Source organism: Peromyscus maniculatus, chromosome 4 (genome assembly GCF_049852395.1).
Source record: "Peromyscus maniculatus bairdii isolate BWxNUB_F1_BW_parent chromosome 4, HU_Pman_BW_mat_3.1, whole genome shotgun sequence".
NCBI lineage: Eukaryota > Metazoa > Chordata > Mammalia > Rodentia > Cricetidae > Peromyscus > Peromyscus maniculatus.
This window is the reverse complement of record NC_134855.1, coordinates 64,763,780-64,784,725: the sequence shown is the minus strand read 5'-3', so window position 1 is coordinate 64,784,725 and position 20,946 is coordinate 64,763,780. Positions and strand designations below refer to the sequence as shown.

At 35.2% G+C, this 20,946-nt stretch overlaps 2 protein-coding genes and 1 pseudogene across 2 annotated transcripts; all 3 read left to right on the top strand.

The window, feature by feature from the left end:
• The first annotated feature begins 1,161 nt into the window (after window positions 1–1,161).
• LOC121828986 (olfactory receptor 5D13-like) lies at window positions 1,162–2,121 on the top strand (annotated as a pseudogene).
• A 3,850-nt stretch (window positions 2,122–5,971) lies between these two features.
• Window positions 5,972–9,081, top strand: LOC102903295 (olfactory receptor 5D14-like). Its single transcript, XM_076568673.1, has 2 exons — window positions 5,972–6,015; window positions 6,423–9,081. Exon 2 carries the CDS (start codon window positions 6,460–6,462, stop codon window positions 7,402–7,404), a length of 945 nt encoding a protein of 314 aa, XP_076424788.1. The 5' UTR covers window positions 5,972–6,015; window positions 6,423–6,459; the 3' UTR covers window positions 7,405–9,081.
• Window positions 9,082–18,994: 9,913 nt separating this feature from the next.
• On the top strand, window positions 18,995–19,936 carry LOC102902992 (olfactory receptor 5D18). The gene has a single exon (XM_006997550.2). It carries the CDS (start codon window positions 18,995–18,997, stop codon window positions 19,934–19,936), a length of 942 nt encoding a protein of 313 aa, XP_006997612.2.
• Window positions 19,937–20,946: the final 1,010 nt, after the last annotated feature.

Here is a 20,946-nt window from a genome sequence, read left to right as displayed (position 1 = left end):
CATATCAAAACAATTATCCACTATATTTGCAATTTAAAACAACCTCTTTAGTACTTACAATTCTTCAAGCCAAGAAAGGTATTTTGCACATTAGTTCTGCCTCTCTGGCTTCTACTTGTCACAATTATTTGTTCTACACTAGTAATGCAGCAGAGATTGACTTGTAATAGAGGACTACACATTTCTATGCTGCTTCTACTACTAGTGTCATATACTTCAAAATCTCCTATAGTTTTTATAAAACCTACAAAGGGAACAACACATCCTAAGTTTTTTTTTATTTAAGAATTTTTAAAAAAAAATTCATTTTACATACTAACCACAGACCCCCCATCCCTTCTCCAGTCTTCACCATCCCCATCCCCTCCTCTGAAAGAGTAAGGCCTCCCATGGGGAGTCAGCAAAGTCTGGTACATTCAGTCCCTTCCCCCTGCATGAATGCTGAGCAAGGAGTCTCACCATAGGGAATGGACTCCAAAAGCCAGCTCACGTACCAGGGATAGATCCTGATCCCACTGCCAGGAGACTACTAAACAGACCAAGCTACACAACTGTCTTCAGTATGCAGAGGGCCTAGTCCAGTCCCATGCAGGCCTCATAGCTGTCTGTCTATAGTTCTTGAGTTCCTGCGAGCTTAGTTTATTTGCTAGAACCTGGAAAGAACGGAAGAATGTAAAGCATTCTAAGTTTTTGATTCAGAAAGTTGTCCAATACCAAACAGTCAGTCCAGAGAGCATGTGTACAAGTAACAATATGTAGATTTATCAGGGTGTATTTTGGAATATGTATGTATAATATATGTACATACTTACAGACATGCAATAACCATTAGTGAAGAAAAAGCCATGAATTTGAAGAAAAGTGGAGTAGGGCATATGGGAGGGTTTGGAGGGAAGAAAAAGAAAGGAGAAACATTGTTATTAAATTATCTCAAAATTTAAAAAAAAAAAAGAAAGTTGATGGTGGAGCTGGAAAATGTCCTTTCTAAAAATAATATAATATATATGTATATACATATATATTATAATCTCAAAAACTAAATATTTAAAATTGTCACAATTGGAAAACTGGGTATGGGAAATAATGTTCTGATCAGTCTCTGTAGAAATGCAATGTATCTCTTCATTTTCCGGTTCTTCGTTTCTTTTCTGTCTACTATACATGAATGGTTTTTCTTTTTATCCCAACAGGGATCATGAGGTCAATGAAAGGAAATCAAAGCAACATACGGATTTTATTCTCATGGGCTTTTCTGACTACCAGAGCTACAGGTCCCACTCTTCCTGCTCTTCTTTCTCATCTACACGATAACAGTGGTTGGGAATGTGGGGATGATGATACTCATCCACACAAATCCCAAACATCACACCGTCATGTACTTCTTCCTCAGCCACTTGTCCTTTGTTGATTTCTGTTATGCCACTGTAGTCACACCTAAGCACTTGGAGAACTTGGTTGTGGAGGATAGGACCATCTCTTTCTTTTTTTTTTTTTTTTTTTTTTTTTTTTTTTTTTGGTTTTTTCGAGACAGGGTTTCTCTGTGTAGCTTTGCGCCTTTCCTGGAGCTCACTTGGTAGCCCAGGCTGGCCTCGAACTCACAGAGATCCGCCTGCCTCTGCCTCCCAAGTGCTGGGATTAAAGGCGTGCGCCACCACGCCCGGCTTTTTTTTTTTTTTTTTTTTTTTTTTTTTTTTTTTTTTTGAGGACCATCTCTTTCTATGGCTGTATCTTGCAGTTTTCTTGTGCCTGCATTTGGTGTAGCGGCGACCTTCATGTTGGCAGCAATGGCTTACAACCAGTTTGTAAACCCCTGCTCTATACTGCTGTTATGTCTCCGAGCTGTGCACCTTTCTGATGGCTGGAACTTATACATGGGGCATAGTGTGTTCCCTGACACTCACATATTTTCTTCTTGCACTCTCCTATTGTGAATCTAGCATCATCAATAATTTTATCTGCGACCACTCTGTAATTGTGTCTGTCTCCTGCTCAGACCCCTACATCAGCCAGATACTATGTTTTATTATTGCTGTTTTCAATGAAGTCAGGAGCCTGCTGATTATTCTGACATCATATGTGTTCATTTTCACCTCAGTTATACATATTCTGTATTGTACATAAGCATTCATGTGGATTATATTTTGTTAACTTCCTCATAATAGCTGTGTTTCTATGTCTTTGAGAGTAGGACTGATGAGATGTAATTGCCCTTCTATGTAATTATCCTAATGTTCCTATTGAGATTCAGAAAAGGACTATAATTTGCTTATTAAAGAATGGGTCCCCACCATCTATGTGTTTCCATATAATTTCTGATTTTTCTTCTATTTCTATGAAGAATTGTTCTGGGGTTTTTGACTGGGATCATATTAAATCTCTAACTAATATATGAGGTGCCTCAAAAGTCTCTTAGCTTTTAGAGGTTCTGATGCAAATGTTGGTTCCGCAGTTGGCAAGTATGCAAATGTGTCAATGATGGTAATCATACAGTATGATTCTGAGTTTGTGATTGTCTCTGTGAGAGACTAATAATGTAGGTCCCACAGTGCTGGAACAAGGCCGTAACAAAAAATATTAAAAAGTTAAACTCACGTGCTGTTAATTGTTGATGTCTACAATACTTACCAATGACTTTACATGCTAGATAATGGTATTTTAAAAGATAGGAAAAGACAATAAATTTTTAGGACCAAATACATTTTATTCATAATTTCTGTCACCAGAACTGTAAATCATTAATATAATGAAGTATATTAATGATTACCCTATACTTACAGGACCTCAAAAATCTCATATTTGTATTTTTAGGTTAACATAGATAACTAAAGGGAAAAGACATTTGTTCATCTGCATTTTGAAAAAAGGTACCTTAGTTTCCTATAATTTGGTAATGACAAGAAGTAGTTTGTATACCTTATTTTCATAATGATTTATACTTTGGCTCTATATGTCTAAGCCCACATAAATATGGATAAATATGTTACCCACTACAAGTGTTACAGCTGCAGCCATAAACTCAACTGAAAGTATAGGGGTCTGAATTTCCTTTAATTATGACATTACAATTTGTTTTTATAACCATATTTTTATAATAATAATTTGAACATATTTTGGCTTTTTGATGAGAAAGTACCTAAAAACAATTCGATTCTGCCCTAATCTATGAATTCTTTACTGGCTCACTGGTTTTACTTGGGCTCCATTACTTTACAACAAATATGCAGGCATTGGAGCCAAAGCTCCCATTGATAAATTCTAATCACCATTAGGACTGTGTTCCACACGGGAAGCATTATGTCTTTGGGAGATAAGGGTCTTAACCTACTACAATGCATAGTTTATAAAAATTCTTACCAAATAAATAATGGCAAAAATGGAATGAGGATCTCCAATCTTTATTGTAACTGCATTACTTCTGGGTCTTATAAATCACTGGAGATATGTAATTAAATACTGTTTGTAGGTTATAAGTATATAGTGTATTTTGAGGATAATATTCCATTTGTTTATATCCTTGTTATTGACCTTGTCTGAAGATTTATATTAAAAGGTAATCCCAATGTACCAGGCATACTTTTTATTATTTCTTTTATTTTTGAGATATAATGTAATTGCATCATTTCTCCTCCATATACCCCTTCTTAGTTCCTTTCAAATGCAGGACCACATTTTTCTTAATTATTGTTACATTCATATATGTACAGAGTGTTGGTTTTTAGTGGTGCTCTTACCCTGAGAGGAAAAGTCACAAAACATGACAGAATCCACTAACAAGAGTTTTATTAAGATGAGGAAAAAAGGATAGAAGTGATCAGGCCTGCTGAAAGGACACGTGTGTGAAGGGGGCGGGCGAACATGGGGGCTGGCTTTTAAAGGCCAAGCAGCACCTGCGCACACAGGCCCATGTGGCTATTCCACGCATACGCATACGCATAGTTCACATCGTTGCATTGCGCACTTTATGCAACCCTGCAGTCACAGGGTCATGGGTCACGCACCACATATAACCCAGAAATGACTAAGTGTCCCACTGGGCATGCGTGACCATGGGGGCATGGTGGGAATTCCTATCACAGAGCACTAGAAAACTGAATGGTCATTGGTGGTGTTCAGGACCACTGCACAGCAGGACTCTAGTTCTGTTGCTCTCTACTTTTGTGTTGTCCCAATCTATCAAGAGAAGTCACGTGAAAATGGGCTCTGTTGTTTTATTCTATATTCAAATTACCACCAAGAATATGAGAGAGCTCTGAGCTCAGGAAGAAGACAGGACTATATAAAGCAAGATAATGAAATGTGAGCATTGATAATTTATTCTAATGTAGTGATTTATGGGCATGACTAATTTCCCATATTGAACGGATAGTCAACACCAGTTCATAATGAGAAAGCAGGTAGCAATTGCCTAGTAGCAATCACTCAGCCATAGTAAGGTACGCTGAAGTGTCACAGAATGGCTTGACCAGATAGTATGATCTTCAATATCAACTGGTCTGTGTAGTGTCTGACATTTTAGCACTGAAATGAGTGGTTGATACCGGGCAGCAGCTTAATACAAAACCCTCATACATACAAGTAATAGTATAGATTGAATAAGTAGTTTTTTTTAGGAATATATATGCTTAAAATTATATGAATATGCATGTAACAACAATGGAACAGAGGCAGTGAAATTGAAAGGCAACAGGAGGTGTATATTGGGTGGTTTAGAGGAAGGAAAGAGAAAGGCAAAATGCCCTCAATTCTAACCCAGAAGTTATTCCCAATTGATTACTACTTACAAAAGAAAATTTCATTTTCTCCAAGGGAGTCTCATTAGTGAAACAAAATACTTTTAACTATAGGCTACATGCTCAGCAGTAGATAGCCAACAGAGATTGAACTTAAAGGAATCTTTGGAGTTTCCTTGTCTTGTATTATCATGCCAAGGCTTTATTTTTTAATCTTATTTTTGATTTTACTTTATTTCATTTATTTCATATTCTCTTTTTCTAACTTGCAGGTCTTTGGATATATATTATATATCAGTTTAGTGTTATTATGGGATTCCTGAATGTGTGAATGAGTGGACTTCTTTGTCTATATCTCTTTCTTGTGCCTTCTCTTGGGCTCTTTTTTTTTCTCTGTTCTTTTGTTTTATACTATTCTAATGTAGTAGTTTTTGTTTTATCTTAAATTTTGTTTTTATCCCTTAAAAGCCATTTTGTTTTCTAATGAGAGAAAGAAAGGGGTGGCTCTAAATGGCAGGGGAGATGGATAGGAACTTGGAGTAGCAGATGGAAGAGAAGCCATAATCATGATATATCATGTAAGGGAAAATGCTATTTTCAATAAAAGAAAAAAATGGGTGACTGAAAAATTTAAAATGAAAAGTTATCTTCAGAGAGTTTTTATTGTGTTCCTTGAAAATACTGAAGATCTACTCAATAAATTGTTGTGTGGTGTACCCAATGCTCTGAATAAGTTCTATCTACTAAATGCTCCTTAGGAAATGTCATGAGTACTAGGTTATATAACCCAAATGGAATGGTGGCTTGCATTGTACACTGGACAAGTAGACAGTTTTATTATGCTTTGTTTTTTTTTTTTTACACAAAATACATAACCTTTTGGATTGTTTCACAAAAATGATTGAGTTAGTTGCCTAAAATTGCTATATATTCTTCCCCAAATCCAAAGAGGTCCACTGACCTAATAGTAGAAGAGGCATTGTCTGGATGTTATTTTAATGTCTGTGGCTGAGTCTTAATTATATATTAACAAAGCTTAAGAGTGAACATTATGGCACTGTGTTTTCTGTGTCATTTCAAGGAAAGTCTCATTATTAAAGATTCATCAAAAGAAGATATGGATTCATCTTAATTGTCTGCTCTGTGAGGCCTGTATTGAAAATTTTCTTGTATTTTCTCTAGAGTTTTAGTCCCCAGAGATAGGAGGTAAATATATACAGTCTTTCTTCCTGCTGTGCTCCATCCACAAAACACCAGGATCATGGTGACTCTTTCTCTGTAGCAAGTAAGTTTATTCAGATTTCTTTCACTACTGTGAAAATATTATTCTCCTGACATTGTAACTAAGATGCTCTTTGATCTTCCTTTCTATGTAAAGTAATTAATGCAGAGACAATAATATTCAGGGGACAGGTGTATACATATACAGATATTTTGCCTCAGCCTTTGGCAATCCATTAATAATGAAAGCATTAAACTTCTGAATCTGCCCAGGCCTCGGTGGTACTATAATACAAAAGATGGCCAAATGGTATCACTATCTTTTCTCTTATATTTCTCTAATCTTTTATTTGTTAGAATTTAAAAAAAAGTCTCAATGTTAGATTTGAGCAAATAATCAAACTATAGTGGCATTTTTTATTGTTCTTTGAGAATAATTTGACATTTCTCACATAATTTTGAATTAAACAGGAGACTCTTCTGGCTTGGTTGCTCACTGATAGGAGTTATGGTGCCAACTGAAAGAAATGTGAGTGTGGAGATTATCTTCGCCCTTTTGGGCTTCACAGACTACCCTGAGCTTCAGATCCCCCTATTCCTGGTCTTTCTCTTTATGTATATCATCACTGTGGTGGGAAACCTTGGGATGATAGTGCTTATTAATATTGACCCCAAGTTGCACACTCCCATGTACTTCTTCCTCAGCCACCTTTCTTTTGTTGATTTCTGCTACTCAACCATCATCACTCCCAAGCTGCTTGAGAACTTGGTCCTGGCTGATAAAACTATCCTCTACTTCAGCTGTATGTTGCAGTACTTCTTGTCCTGTGTGGCTGTTGTGACTGAGTCCTACTTGCTGGCAGTGATGGCCTATGATCGCTTTGTGGCTATCTGTAATCCCTTGCTGTATACTGTGGCCATGTCACAGAGGCTGTGCATCCTGCTCGTAACCGGATCATATCTCTGGGGCACATTTGCCACCTTGATTCTCCTCTGCTATGCTCTCCAGCTCAAGTTTTCAGGATTTAATGTCATCAATCACTTTTTCTGTGAATACACTGCCCTCATTGCTGTCTCTTGTTCTGATATACACATCCCCAGCCTGCTACTCTTTTGTTTTGCAACCTTCAATGAAGTAAGTACACTACTGATCATTCTCACATCTTACATGTTCATTTTTGTGACGGTATTAAAAATCAAATCTACTAGTGGACGTCGCAAAGCCTTCTCTACCTGTGCCTCCCACCTGACTGCCATCACCATATTTCATGGAACCATACTTTCCCTGTATTGTATACCCAACTCCAAAAACTCCCGGCAGGTGGTCAAAGTGGCATCTATCTTTTACACAGTTGTCAACCCCATGCTCAACCCTCTAATCTACAGCCTGAGAAACAAGGATGTGAAGGAGGCTGTCCAGAAATTAGTGGGCACAAAGGTCCCACTTCCCTGAATCCTCTTAAGGTGTGTTCAATAATAATATAAAATTAGAACAATGGCTGTTTCTAGCTTCTATGGTACATATTTGCATGAATTCTATAGATTGTGATGAAGCACAGATTGATAAATTCAGCTCAGAAGATGAAGACAAAGATGAAGATGTTTACTATTTGGAGGAAGTACAAAATATTTTGGTGAACAACATTTATTTGAACCCTATAATAAAAAAATCATAAAACACTTAAAGCTTTGCAGACTGCATTGTATGGAGAATATATTTCTGAAAGAATGATTGTAACTTATGCAGAAAACTTGTCTGGTTTTGTCACATGCTCCATAATAAGCTTCTGGGTCTAGAATACACAGAAATGCTGTCATTGTTAAGAAAGACATTACTACACTACATTATTAAAACACAAGTGAGTAACAATAGATCATATATTCATTCCTTATGTCCTACAGGGGTTCATATAGAGAACGCTGAACTCTTTAGTCACCTTTTGTTGAGAGACTGGCACCAAAATGATAATTACATTTTTGTAGAAAATGACGCAAACATCTAAGGAAATGAAGACTTGGGAGACATGACTTAAAAGCTTAACTCTACAAATTGAATATCTACTCCTTTTATATAAAGCAATTGTTAGACACCGAGTGTTAGAAGTCCCAGACATTAATTCAGTGTTTCATAAAGGAAAAATATATGAATCATTTTCATTATTTCTAGTTATCACTTGGATGTTATTGGGCAAAAAGTTTCACTCACAGAATAATCAGTTGTCAAATATCTAGGAGCATAATTTATAGTAGTCCATACAAAGATAAAGGAAGAAATTTTTAGGCAGAAATATTTAAGATCATATTTCAACATTTATATTTCATAGTTTATATGAATGAATGAACAAACATAAATACCTGGTGGTAAAATTCCCATGAATTAAAGTGAATTTGAATGATAAGGCACTGCTACAGAAATTAACATAAATTATAATATTTCTATTTATAAAAATATCATCACTTTAGAAGAAATAGCCATACAAAGAAAATACTTTATATATATAATATTTTTATTTACTTCCCAAACAAAGAATGACTTCTAAAGCTTAAGCTTTAAATTTCATGAAAACAGCAAACATCCTTGAAAATTAAGATAGATAATTAATACTGAGAAAAATTCACTTACATAGAAAAACTGATATAAGATATACTTAGTTTGTATGAAAACTACAATAACCTTTTAAAAAGATTTTTTTTCTCATAACAAACATGGAGTAAAAACTGATCTCTATTATCATTTTTTATCCATAAGAAAGGTAGGAAACCAAAAGTTTATTGTCATAGATGTGGTCCTGGCGTAAGGGCACTCATAGGCCCATATGTTTGAATATTTAGTGCTCAGTTAGTGGAACTGTTCAGGAAGAATTATGGGGTGTGGTTTTGCTGGAGGAGGTGTGCCACTGGGAGTGAGCTTTGAGGTTTTAAAAGCCTATACAAATTCTAGTTTCTCTGTATCTGTCTCTGTCTGTCTGTCTGTCTCTCTCTCTCTCTGCCTCCTGCTTGTGGATCAAATGTGAGCTCTCAGCTACTTCTCTATTACCATGCCTGTCTCTCTGCTGTCATGTTTGTCATCATGATGGTCATGAACTCTAACCTTCTAATGTCATGCAACCCTAATAAACACTTTTTTTTCTAAGTTACTGTGGTCATAGTCTTTTATCATTGAAATACAAAAATAACTAAGACAACAGCATTAGGTAAAGTGGTAAATAAACTGATATTTTAATGCATTCGATCAGTGAGATAACAAGATCCACTATTTACATTAGGTTATTTGAATTCATATTGGAACTCTTACATTCAAAAATAACAATCCTATGAATTAATCCCAGGCCAAAGTAACAATTTACAGATAAAAATCTACTAGCATAATGTGTAATAGCAGCAAGGTGGATGGAATTCAATGGGGGGTGGGTTGGAGGGAAAACTGGGGGGGGGCGGGAGGAGGGAGGACAGGGGAATATGTGGTTGGTATATAAAATAAATAGAAAATCTCTTAGTAAAAATTATTTAAAAAAAGAAATAAACGAGTAACATTTGTTTACTATCAAGGAATAATGAAATATGAAAATGTTTAAATATTGGTTTTGTGTTTCCAGGTGCATTTAAAAATATTTATTTTGCTATTTTATTTTATGTGTATGAGTGTGTTACTTGCCTGTGTACCATGTGTATTCTTGGTGCTGGGGGAAATGGACAGAAATTACATATGATTGTGAAGCATCAGGTCCTATGGGAAAAAAACTGTTCAAAACAACTGAGGCAATTCTCAAGGAGACATCAGTTGCATTCTTTTTTTTTTTTTTTTTTTTTTTTTTTGGTTTTTCGAGACAGGGTTTCTCTGTGTAGCTTTGCGCCTTTCCTGGAGCTCACTTGGTAGCCCAGGCTGGCCTCGAACTCACAGAGATCCGCCTGCCTCCGCCTCCCGAGTGCTGGGATTAAAGGCGTGCGCCACCAACGCCCGGCATCAGTTGCATTCTTAAATGAATAAAAACAAGATTTGGAAGAGACATTGTAGTATTAACGAATATGTCAAATAGTGGAAATTATAGTTCAAAAAGCAAGAAAGAAAATATGGAATAACATTTCATGAAATATGTAAATGAATGAATAATTATAAGCCAGAGTTTCAAGAATGTGAGAGAAGAGTTAGGATTCAAAACTTGGAGAATTTAATCACAAATAATTTAATCTCAAATTGATTTAGGAATTTCTTTAAAAAATAAATGTCCCCAAGAATAAGTATCAATTAAAAAGTAGAAATAAATGACTTTAATATCCAAACATTCTGTAAATTACCAATGTTAGTAGTCTTTTTTAGTCCCACTAACCAGCTCCCAAATAAGTGACTTGGAAACTTATTATGAGAGCTCAGCCAATAGACTAGGTCTATTTCTAACTAACTCTTAAAGTTTAAATTAACTCGTTTCTATTAATTTGCTTTCTTCCTCGTGGTTTTATTACACTGCACTGCCCATGTTGCTTCCTCTGAATCCTGGAATCTCCTCGCAACTCTGTCCTTCTTCTTCCCTGTGTTCTCTCTGACCTGAAAATCCTACCTAGCTATTGGCCATTTATCTTTTTGTTAAACCAGAGTGACACTTCTTCACAGTGGATGAAAAGTTTATTCCACAACAGACAATGTTTTTCTCTGAAACCGAACTCAAAGTCCTTGGGATAATGACTGATGTTCAAGTCTAGATAATTAAAGATGAATCTTGGTTAGTTTAAGGCCAGCTAGTAATATAATATCAAAGAGATGAAAGAGATATTTTAAATGGCTTTATTTAGCTTTCAGATAGAAATTTATATAAAGATGAATATTCACTGTAGCTGATTTAAAGGCAGAATATGTTCAACTTTATTTCACATAAACATGCTAAATAAAGGTGTGAATAAATAAAACTCTGGTTACTTCTAAATGTTTTTGTGTGCTGATCATTGTTATAAAAACAAAGAACATAAATATTTGTATTTTCCCTTTTAATTGACCATAGTTAATGAGAATATGAAGTTCAGAAGCAGTGAGTACACATAGTAAAATCAAATTAGAAAGATCAATTTTGAATTTCAAATAATGAATTGTAATAATAATCTCTGTGTGTATTAAAATCATTTGATAACAGATTGATGGATAATTTGAAAATAAAACAAGCAGTCTTGACAGTACCTGAATAAACAGATCAAAATGGATCATGAAATACTAATTTCCATTTGCCTCCAGTTGGTGGTGACTAATAAAGGCAGTTGTGAAGAACTCTTGCCAAACAGAAATTTAGAAATTAACTCAAATTTTAAAATATTTTATCTCACTGTCTCTTAAAAATGACAGTTTCAATGACCAAACCAATACCAAATAAATCAGCAAGACAGAATTCAAGTATGAATGAGCTACAAATGTTCCATCCTCTTCATCCCCAAATTTGCCCCAAAACACACATCTGATCTCATGTACAAACCTGTTACAAAATGCAGAAAACACAGTTACTTAGTTGAGCTTGCTTGATTCTTGATCAAGTCAAACATGGGGGAAAAAGATGTCTGGGTAATAGAGCAGAAATTTAAACTTAAATTAGATGTTTAATGAAACTAAGAATGATGCTTTTAATAAGTGCATTTTATATCAAGTGTTTAAATAATTTTCATTTTACAAGTGTTTACACTTTTAGCCAGGTGGTAGAGAGGTGCATACTTTTAATCTCAGTACTCCAGAGGCAGAGATAGGCACAGATCTCAGAGTTCTAGGCCAGTCTGGGCTACTGAGTCAGTTTCAGGGCAGTCAGGGCTACAATGAGAAGCCCTATCTTGAGTAAAAAAAAAAAAATGTTTACACTTTTCATGAACCATCAATGGTAGTACAATTAACAAATGAATTTTGAGAAAGAAATATAAAAACATGGTAATATTTTCAATGACTCAAATTAATGGGATCAGAAGTCAGGAACTAGTCATTATGAATGCTCTGAATTTTCTGAACAAAGTAAATTCTTGACCTTCTGATTTTACAGGCTGATCACAGAATTGTTTGGATGAAAAATATACTGGAAAGTGAAAATGCTAGTGTCTGAGAATAATTCATATGCTCATTTGTTTTAAAGCTTGCTGTCTTGAACATATTATCAAAGATGTTTCAATGGAATACTTAAACAAATAAAGATATGTAATAACATTAAGATTTTTTTCTGCTGGTTTTGTCATTACAGATTTGTTCTCAGTAAATCTGAATGTATTTACACATAATTTCTTTTTCTGAGATTTATTCATTTTATTGGATATGTATGTACATCATGTGCATGCCTGGAGTGCTCAGCAGTCAAAACAAGATATTGGATCCTCAGGTACTGGGGTAACAGACAGTTGAGAGCTGTCATGTGGGTGCTAGGAAAGGAAACCAAGTTCTCTGGAAGAGCAGTTAAGTGCTCATAACTGCTAAGCCACCTCTCTAACCTCTGTACTTTCTTAAGAAAGTGCAGTAAGAAGAAAGGTTTTAGCACAAAAGGAGTAATGAGACAGGGTGAAATGGGGAGGAAATGACCAAAAGTCAGTATGTAAAAGTAGAAAATTGTCAAGGAATAAACTGAACTAAAAATAAATTAACTTAAACTTTAAAAATATTGTTTCATAGTTTTATTATATCAAGTAATACCAACTTACTACTACTATAAAAACTGGTTTAAAATGGGTATAGATACATCCACGTAGATTTTCATTATTTATTTTTACCATAACTAATGTTACCTACTACTATTCTTGTAATATTGTTGCTAATGTCATTAGAAAGTACATAATACACTCACATAGTTCAAAGTTGCTAGCCCTCATAACAGATAAACTTTTTAAAAAATATATTTATTCTCTGAACTTTTATTTTTTTTAAGAAATTTTTAATCATTATTAAGGAATTTCCTATTAATTTAATGTACCAACCATAGATGCCCCTCTCCTCTCTCTTCTCTCCCCTAGCCTTGCCCCCAACCCAACCCCCATTCCCACTTCTTCCAAGGCAAGGTCTCCCATGGGGAGTTAGCAGAGCCTGGTACATACAGTTGAGGCAGGTCCAAGCTCTCCCCCTGCACCAAGGCTGTGTAAGGTGTCCCACCATAGACACTGGTCTCCAAAAAGCCAACTCATGAACCAGGGATAGATCCCCATTGCTAGGGGGCCCCTTAAACAGTTCAAGCTAAACGACTGCCTCACCAATGCAGAGGGCCTAGTGCAGTCCCATGGGTGATCCACAGCTATTGATCCACAGTTCATGAGTTCCCACTGGTTTGGTTTGGTTGTCTCTGTTGGTTTCCCCATCATGATCTTGATGTCCCTTGCTCATAGAATCCCTCTTCTTTCTCATCGACTGGACTCCTAGAGCTCAGCCTAGATTTTTTATTCATTTTAAACACCAACCACAGATACCCCTCTCTTCCCTCCTCCTGTCCCCCAGACTTTTCCCATAATCTACCCCCTATCCCCTCCCTTGAAATGGTAAGTCCTCCCATGGGGAGTCAACAAAGCCTGGTACATTCAGTTGAGGCAGGCCCAAGCCCCTCCCCTGCATCAAGGCTGTGCACGATGTTCCACCATAGATAATGGGCTCAAAATAAGCCAGCTCATGCACCAGGGATAGATCCTGATCCCACTGCCAAGGGCCCCTTAAACAGAACAAGCTACACAAGGGTCTTGCTTACACAGAGGTCCTAGTCCAGTCTCGTTCAGGCTTCACAGGTGTTGCTCTAAAGTTCATAAGTTTCCACTAGCTTGGTTCGATTTTCTCTGTAAATTTCCCCAACTTGTGCTTGATACCCCTTGCACATACAATCATTCTTCCCTCTTTTCGACTAGACTCCTGGAGCTCAGCCTAGTGTTTGGCTGTGGATCTCTAAACTGCTTCTGTCAGTTACTGGATGAAGGCTCTATGATGACAGTTATGGTTTTTACTAATCTGATTACTAGGGTAGGCTAGTTCAGGTACCCTCTCCACTATTGCTATTAGTCTAATCTGGGGTCATCTTTGTGGATTCCTGGGAACTTTTGTAGCACCGGGTTTCTTCCTATCCCCATCATGTCTCCCTCTATCAAGATATCTCTTTCTTGCTCTCCCACTCTGTCTCTCTTCCAGCTTGACCATTCCATTCCCTCATGTTCTCATCGTCCATCCTCTACCCTCTATCGGCCCCCCTTACTCCCAGTTTACTCATGGAGATCTCATCTATTTCCCCTTTCCAGGGCAAACCATGTATCCCTCTTAGGGTCTTGTTGGAGAGGACATGGAGCAAGGGGAACACTTCTCCACTGAGGGTGGGAGTGCAAACTTATACAGCCACTTTGGAAATAAGTATGACAGTTTCTCAGAAAATTGGGAATCAGTTTACCTCAAAAACCAATTATATCACTCTTGGGCATATACCCAAGGAATACACAATCATACCATAAGGACACTTGCTCAACTATGTTCATCGCACCGTTGTTCATAGTAGTCAGAACCTGGAAACAACCTAGATGTCCCTCAACTGAAGAATGGATAAAGAAAATGAGGTACATGTACACAATGGAGTACTACTCAGCAGTAAAAAACAATGACACCATGAAATTTGCAGGCAAATGGATGGAACTAGAAAATATCATCCTGAGTGAGGTAATACAGAAAGACAAACATGGCATGTACTCATTCATAAGTGAATACTAGATGGAAAGCAAAGGATAATCAGACTATAACACACAGCTTCTGTGTACATTTTTTGCATGTACAAAATGTGTTTGGATAGTATCTGTTCCCTGCGACCTCCTTTTAATTCCTACAGAGCTTATCAAACTTTATCCATCAAAAATTCATATCTTTAAAAATTATTAATAGCTCACTGAGTTAAATTAATATTAATATAAAATAAAGGGCAAGGAATTCATTGGGCAGGAAGTGAAAAACCTACCAGTAGCTAATTCCCCACAGAAAAGTGATTTTCTTTTATTTTGCTGCTATAATGGCCAATTATCTGAGCATGGTTAAGAGCACAACAAATTATGTGTATGAACATAAATTTTAAGAAGGCAGTTTGACAACATGGACCATGTATTGTAACCAGTAGACTCCCGACAAGGGCTTATGATCTCACCATTCACCAGCTTTTGAAAAGCTTTATTGGACTATTCATGCATGCACAGCTGAGTTAACATCCACCTGGAAATACATAGTTACTCCCATGGCCACCCTGCCATTATTGCACCAGCAAGCACACTTTCCTGGCAGGTCAATATTGCAGGGCGAAGAACATGGTGCTGTATAATACCACTGACATCTCTTCCTCCTTATAGTCATGTAGAACCTTCCAGTACCATGAAAGTATTTTAAAACAAATGTGGTTGTACATTGCAAAAAAAAAAAGCAACACATTTTATAACTATTTGAATAAGTAATTTTTTACTTCATAAATGTAATATACCATGGCCTTGTCTGATTCTTTTCTAAAAGTAACATTTGTAGTAACATCCCTTGCAGCATTCTCAGAATATAATTCTATGTTTACTTTTAAAAATCATCTTGTACATACAGATTTGATCAATAAAGACATTTTTCCTCCCTGTGTTCTATTAAATATAGTGTAGTACTCATGATAAAACTGTCACAGATGATTTTGTAATAAATGAGTAAGTACATGAGTATTTATGTATCTTCCTGTTATATTTAACTCATTATCCTGAATTTCTCCACTGGAAAGCAAATTTTGGCAACTTTTATATTTCAAATTGTTGATTCATATACTTACCGTAATCTGTAATTAATGATGATGCTCATATAAGTAGAAAACTCAGATACATTGAATACATTTCTGTAATAATTCCTTATCAAGAGTATATTATATAACCAACTTTCCAAAAAGTTTGCTCAATAAATGGAAACATTCTTACAATTTTCTAAAGGGAGTGATTGAGACGTTGGTTTACATTTGTAAGTAGTTTTAGCAGATGTACTTCATTCTTAAAAAGCCCATGACTTGACAACAGAAAGAAAATTAGTAGTATAGAGTAATTTTGTTTATTTTTAAATGGATACTTTTAATTGGCATGTGATATATTGATATTAAATTGCCATTTCATGAAGAAACAACCAAAATCTTAATAATTGGTGAATTTTGTTTTATTCCAGTAACATGAAAAGTTGTATTCAACATTCAATAAATATTTATGGCATAGTAATTCATGCAGGAACTTTGAAGACATTGATGAACTAAACAAAATTCATGCTTTTGTGCACATTTTATTCTGCAAGGTGAAACAAACTATACAATAAGTACAATGAAAATAAATTTAAGACCCATGTTTCAACTATGTTCAGTAATGTCTACACTATATAGAGCAATACCTTCAGTTTCATGGGCTTCATAGAAGATGGGCTGGATTCTAAGTACTGAAACATGAGAGACCATATCCCCCCAAATGCTAATTTTGTGAGAAACAAAATGGCTTAAGATTAATTGAATGGCTCAGTACAGTCATTATTGAGAAAGGAAGCATATACTATGAAGAAAACAGGAACTAAATCTTTTCTTTATTTGAGGTTTACATCTATAAAGTTTTCTTTCATCTTTAATGAACCATAATGACCTGAGATACACAATGACCTGAAAACCATAGTGACCTGGGGTATTCATCTACTCCAGATATAGTCGGCATCCTATGGAAAGAGAGCATCATGCCTGGTAAAAAAAATTAAAATACTGTGTAATACTGTTGAGTTCTACAATATGTCATATCTCATAATAGAATAACCCTTAGGAAGTCATTCTTTGGCCGTGAAAAATATGTGAGTTATTTATGTGTATATAATATGCATATATCAATTATATACATATATATCAATGTTCATATTACATTATACTTATGAACTGTCTCCAATTATGATGTAATTTGCTTCCACAATTATATCACACTGAAGTGATTAATTATAATTATTTTATGATCTCAAGAGAATTTAGCAATAGTCTCTAAAGGTTCCTATCTCTAAGGTTGTAACAATAAATACAAGAATCCAGCTACGACTCTCTAAAAGGAAAGGCCCTGCCTTTGTCCTTAGCAAGTTAGTTTCTAAATTCTAGGTGTCATTATCAATGCAAATTCAGTATGTATGAGAATATTCTTTAAAAATGTGAATGAGCCAGAGTCTCAGGGTACTCTCTTTCTGTGAAGCTTCACTTTAGGGTCCCTGGCCTAGGTAAGTATCTTAAGAATACTATGAAATATGGTGCCTTGGGTGGGAAAAAAAGGAGAGCTGTGAGAATTTGAGATTATCATTTTTATGTTTTTTAATATAATTCAAGGACAAATTCTCAGATATTTATGTGAGATGAAATAAACATTGTCAACTAATCAAAACATTGAAAAGGAGGGTATTGATTAAGATTACAAAGAATAAAATTAATACAACAAGAAAGAGTTTATTTATCTTTTTTCAAAATAAGAAATCCTCACCAGGTATTTAATAAATTAAATAATAATAAAGATATAAGCTTCATCACCTGAATAAACAGAAAATGTGAGTTCCTTTGAAAAATTAACCAAGATATTATGAACATCTGGTAAATCAAGAATCCTTTGAGAATTCCATATATTATATTTTGATCATATTTGCTGCACCCTCACATCCCCCCACTTCCATTCCCCTTCTGAAACCATTTAAGTTTCTGTAATTTTTTCAGTGCATACTCTGACTTTATTTGCAATAGGAACATGATTTTGCTTCATTTTTATGAAAGTACTTTTAAGAATTTCAACTCCTACTTTTAATCTGGATGTCATACATCTGAATTTCATTCTGAATTATTTTAAATTGAAAACAGATTTTTTTCTCACATAGTAGTATATCCTGATTTTGGTTTTCCCTGCCTCTACTAACACAGTTCCTCTACTCTTCCCTCCACCAATCTGAATCTGCTTCCTTTTTCTCTCTCATTAGAATCAGAGACAGAAAAAGACCTTTGAAAAAATCCAATTCCCATTCATGATAAAAGTTCTAGAGATATTTGAGATACAAAGGATATATCTCAACTGAATAAAGACAGTTTACATTAAGCCCAACATAACTTAAATTGAAAGTATATCAAAGCAATTCCACCAAAATCAGGAGCAAAACAAGATTGTCAACTCTCTCCATGCCTATTCAATATAGGACTTGAAGTGTTAGCTAATGCAATAAAACAGCTGAAGAAGATCAAGGAGGTACAAATAGGAAAGGAAGAAGTCAAAGTATCTTTATTTGCAGCTGATATGGTAACATACATAAGTGACCCCAAATCCCACAGCTGATACAAACTTTCAGCAAAGTTGATAGATACAAAATTAATTCACAAAAACAGTAACTCTCCTATACACAAATGACAAATGGATTGAGAAAAAAATCAGGAAAGCAACATCTTTCACAATAGCCTCAAATAATATAAAATATCTTGGAGTAAATCTAACCAATCAAGTGAAAGTCTTGTAATGTGATTTCTGAAAAAAATAAGATTCTCTTTATTGGAATGAGAGAAAATGTACTCAATTATTGAGAAAATAAACAAATAGACAACAGTTCAAGGTGAGATGTCAGAACTATTGATATTTCAAATATTGTAACACAGGATGCATAACTTAATTGCTTTATATATTCCTGGGTTTTTTGTTATTGATAATATGACTGAGATAGCCAGTCAGGATGTGATTTTAGGCTTACTTCCTGTAAATCTAAAATAACTCAATACCACTGAAAGTTGTATGTAAATATTTGATTTGAAATAGCCTCAAATCTATCTACATCTCTCATTTTACTTACTTGTGATTTTCTTTTATTTGAGAGGCTAAGACTTTATTTAATTTTTTATTTATTTATTTAATTATTTATTTTAATTTTAAGTACCTTTCAAACAATTATGATATTTTAATAATATACACAAGCATTTTATAGGTACACTAACTTTGAAAGATATTATGCTTTATTGTCCAAGCTTTGTGAAGAGTGTGCAAAAAGCTGGCTATGTCTATTTTTATTTCCTAGGTATTCTAGATTCTTACAAAGAGAAGCAATGTCTCTGTCAGATGGAAATAACAGCAGGGCCATTTTCACCCTCTTGGGCTTTTCAGATTACCCAGAACTGAAAGTCCCTCTCTTCTTGGTATTTCTCACCATCTACAGCATCACTGTGGTAGGCAATATTGGCATGATCATCATCATCAGAATTAACCCCAAACTGCACACCCCCATGTACTTTTTCCTCAGTCACCTCTCCTTTGTGGATTTCTGCTATTCCTCTATTGTTGCTCCAAAGATGCTGGTAAATCTAGTTGTAGTAGACAGAACCATATCATTTTTAGGATGCTTGGTGCAATTCTTTCTTTTCTGTACTTTTGTGGTAACTGAATCTTTTTTGTTAGGAGTTATGGCTTATGACAGGTTTGTGGCCATCTGTAACCCTCTACTCTACACAGTCGCCATGTCTCAGAGGCTCTGTGCCATGCTGGTCTTAGGATCCTATGCTTGGGGGTTAGTATGTTCCTTGATACTAACCTGTTCTGCTTTGAATTTATCTTTTCATGGTTTCAACACGATCAACCACTTTTTCTGTGAGTTTTCCTCTCTCCTTTCACTTTCATGCTCAGACACATCTGTCAGTCAACTGTTGCTTTTCATCTTTGCCACTTTTAATGAGGTCAGCACACTCCTTATCATTCTCTTGTCCTATGTGCTCATTGTTGTTACCATTCTGAAGATGCATTCAGCCAGTGGACGCCGCAAAGCCTTCTCAACTTGTGCTTCTCATCTGACAGCCATAACCATCTTTCATGGTACAATCTTATTCCTCTACTGTGTGCCAAACTCCAAGAACTCCAGGCACACTGTCAAAGTGGCCTCTGTGTTTTACACAGTGGTGATCCCCATGCTGAATCCCCTAATCTACAGTCTGAGAAATAAGGATGTCAAGGACACAGTTAGAAAAATAATAGACACCAAAGTCTTTTCTTCTTAAGCATAATGTGTGTGTGTCCTTTATGTAAAGTATGTCTATAAAGGTTGACTAAATGGATTCTATTAAAATTAATATAATTAATATTACATATTGGGGTGGAAATTAAGTTTTATTACAAGACAATAAATTTGATTTTTGCCTTTTATTTTATGAAAAATGAAAGAAGTCTGTCCTATTGCAATAGGTTGAAATGTGCTATTTAATAACATATTTGGTTAAGAATTTTTAATTTCTTGATTTTTGTTACCTCAGTCAGTATGTAAAGGCAATTGATTAGAAAATACTACAGATGTCAAAAGAGCTAGAAGGATGATGTTTAATTCATTCACTCTGAAGTAATAATAGAAGTTTCAGGTAAAATATATGATTTATCCAACATTTATATGAACCAATAGAAGATACCTTATAATCTGCACAGAAGTATGGATCAAAAGTAAAAAGTAACTTCTAAAAAGCATCTATTTATTTCATATGTCATGTCAAAATATCAATTACCCTTTAAAAATATTTGTTATTTCTTTATTGAGAATTTCATAGAAGTATGCAGTGTATTTTGAACATATCCACTCTAAGATCCCACCTCTAACTCCTCCTAGGGTACCCCAAAACATCACCTCACCCCACAATTTCATGCTCCTTTCTCCTTTTGTAAAGACCATTGAGCCCAGTTAGTACTCTTAGATTGTAGTGGATGAATGCCATCCAACTGGAGCATAAGCAATGTACCAGGAGCCATACACTCATAAAAAAAATGACTTTTCCTCTCCCAGGAGCCATTAACCTCTAATAGCTTGTCAGTTAAGAGACTTTACATCCTCCTACCACATCCATGTTTAAATGTTAATTACTTTGATCTTGTGTGGGTCTAATGACACTAACTACAGTTGGTGTGAGTGCAAGAGCTTATGTCCCTCTCATATTGGGAATAATTCACACAGCACCATTTGTATAATAAAGGAAATACTCAGAAGAATAGCTTCTAGAATGGGATGATGTTGTATAGCAGTTTA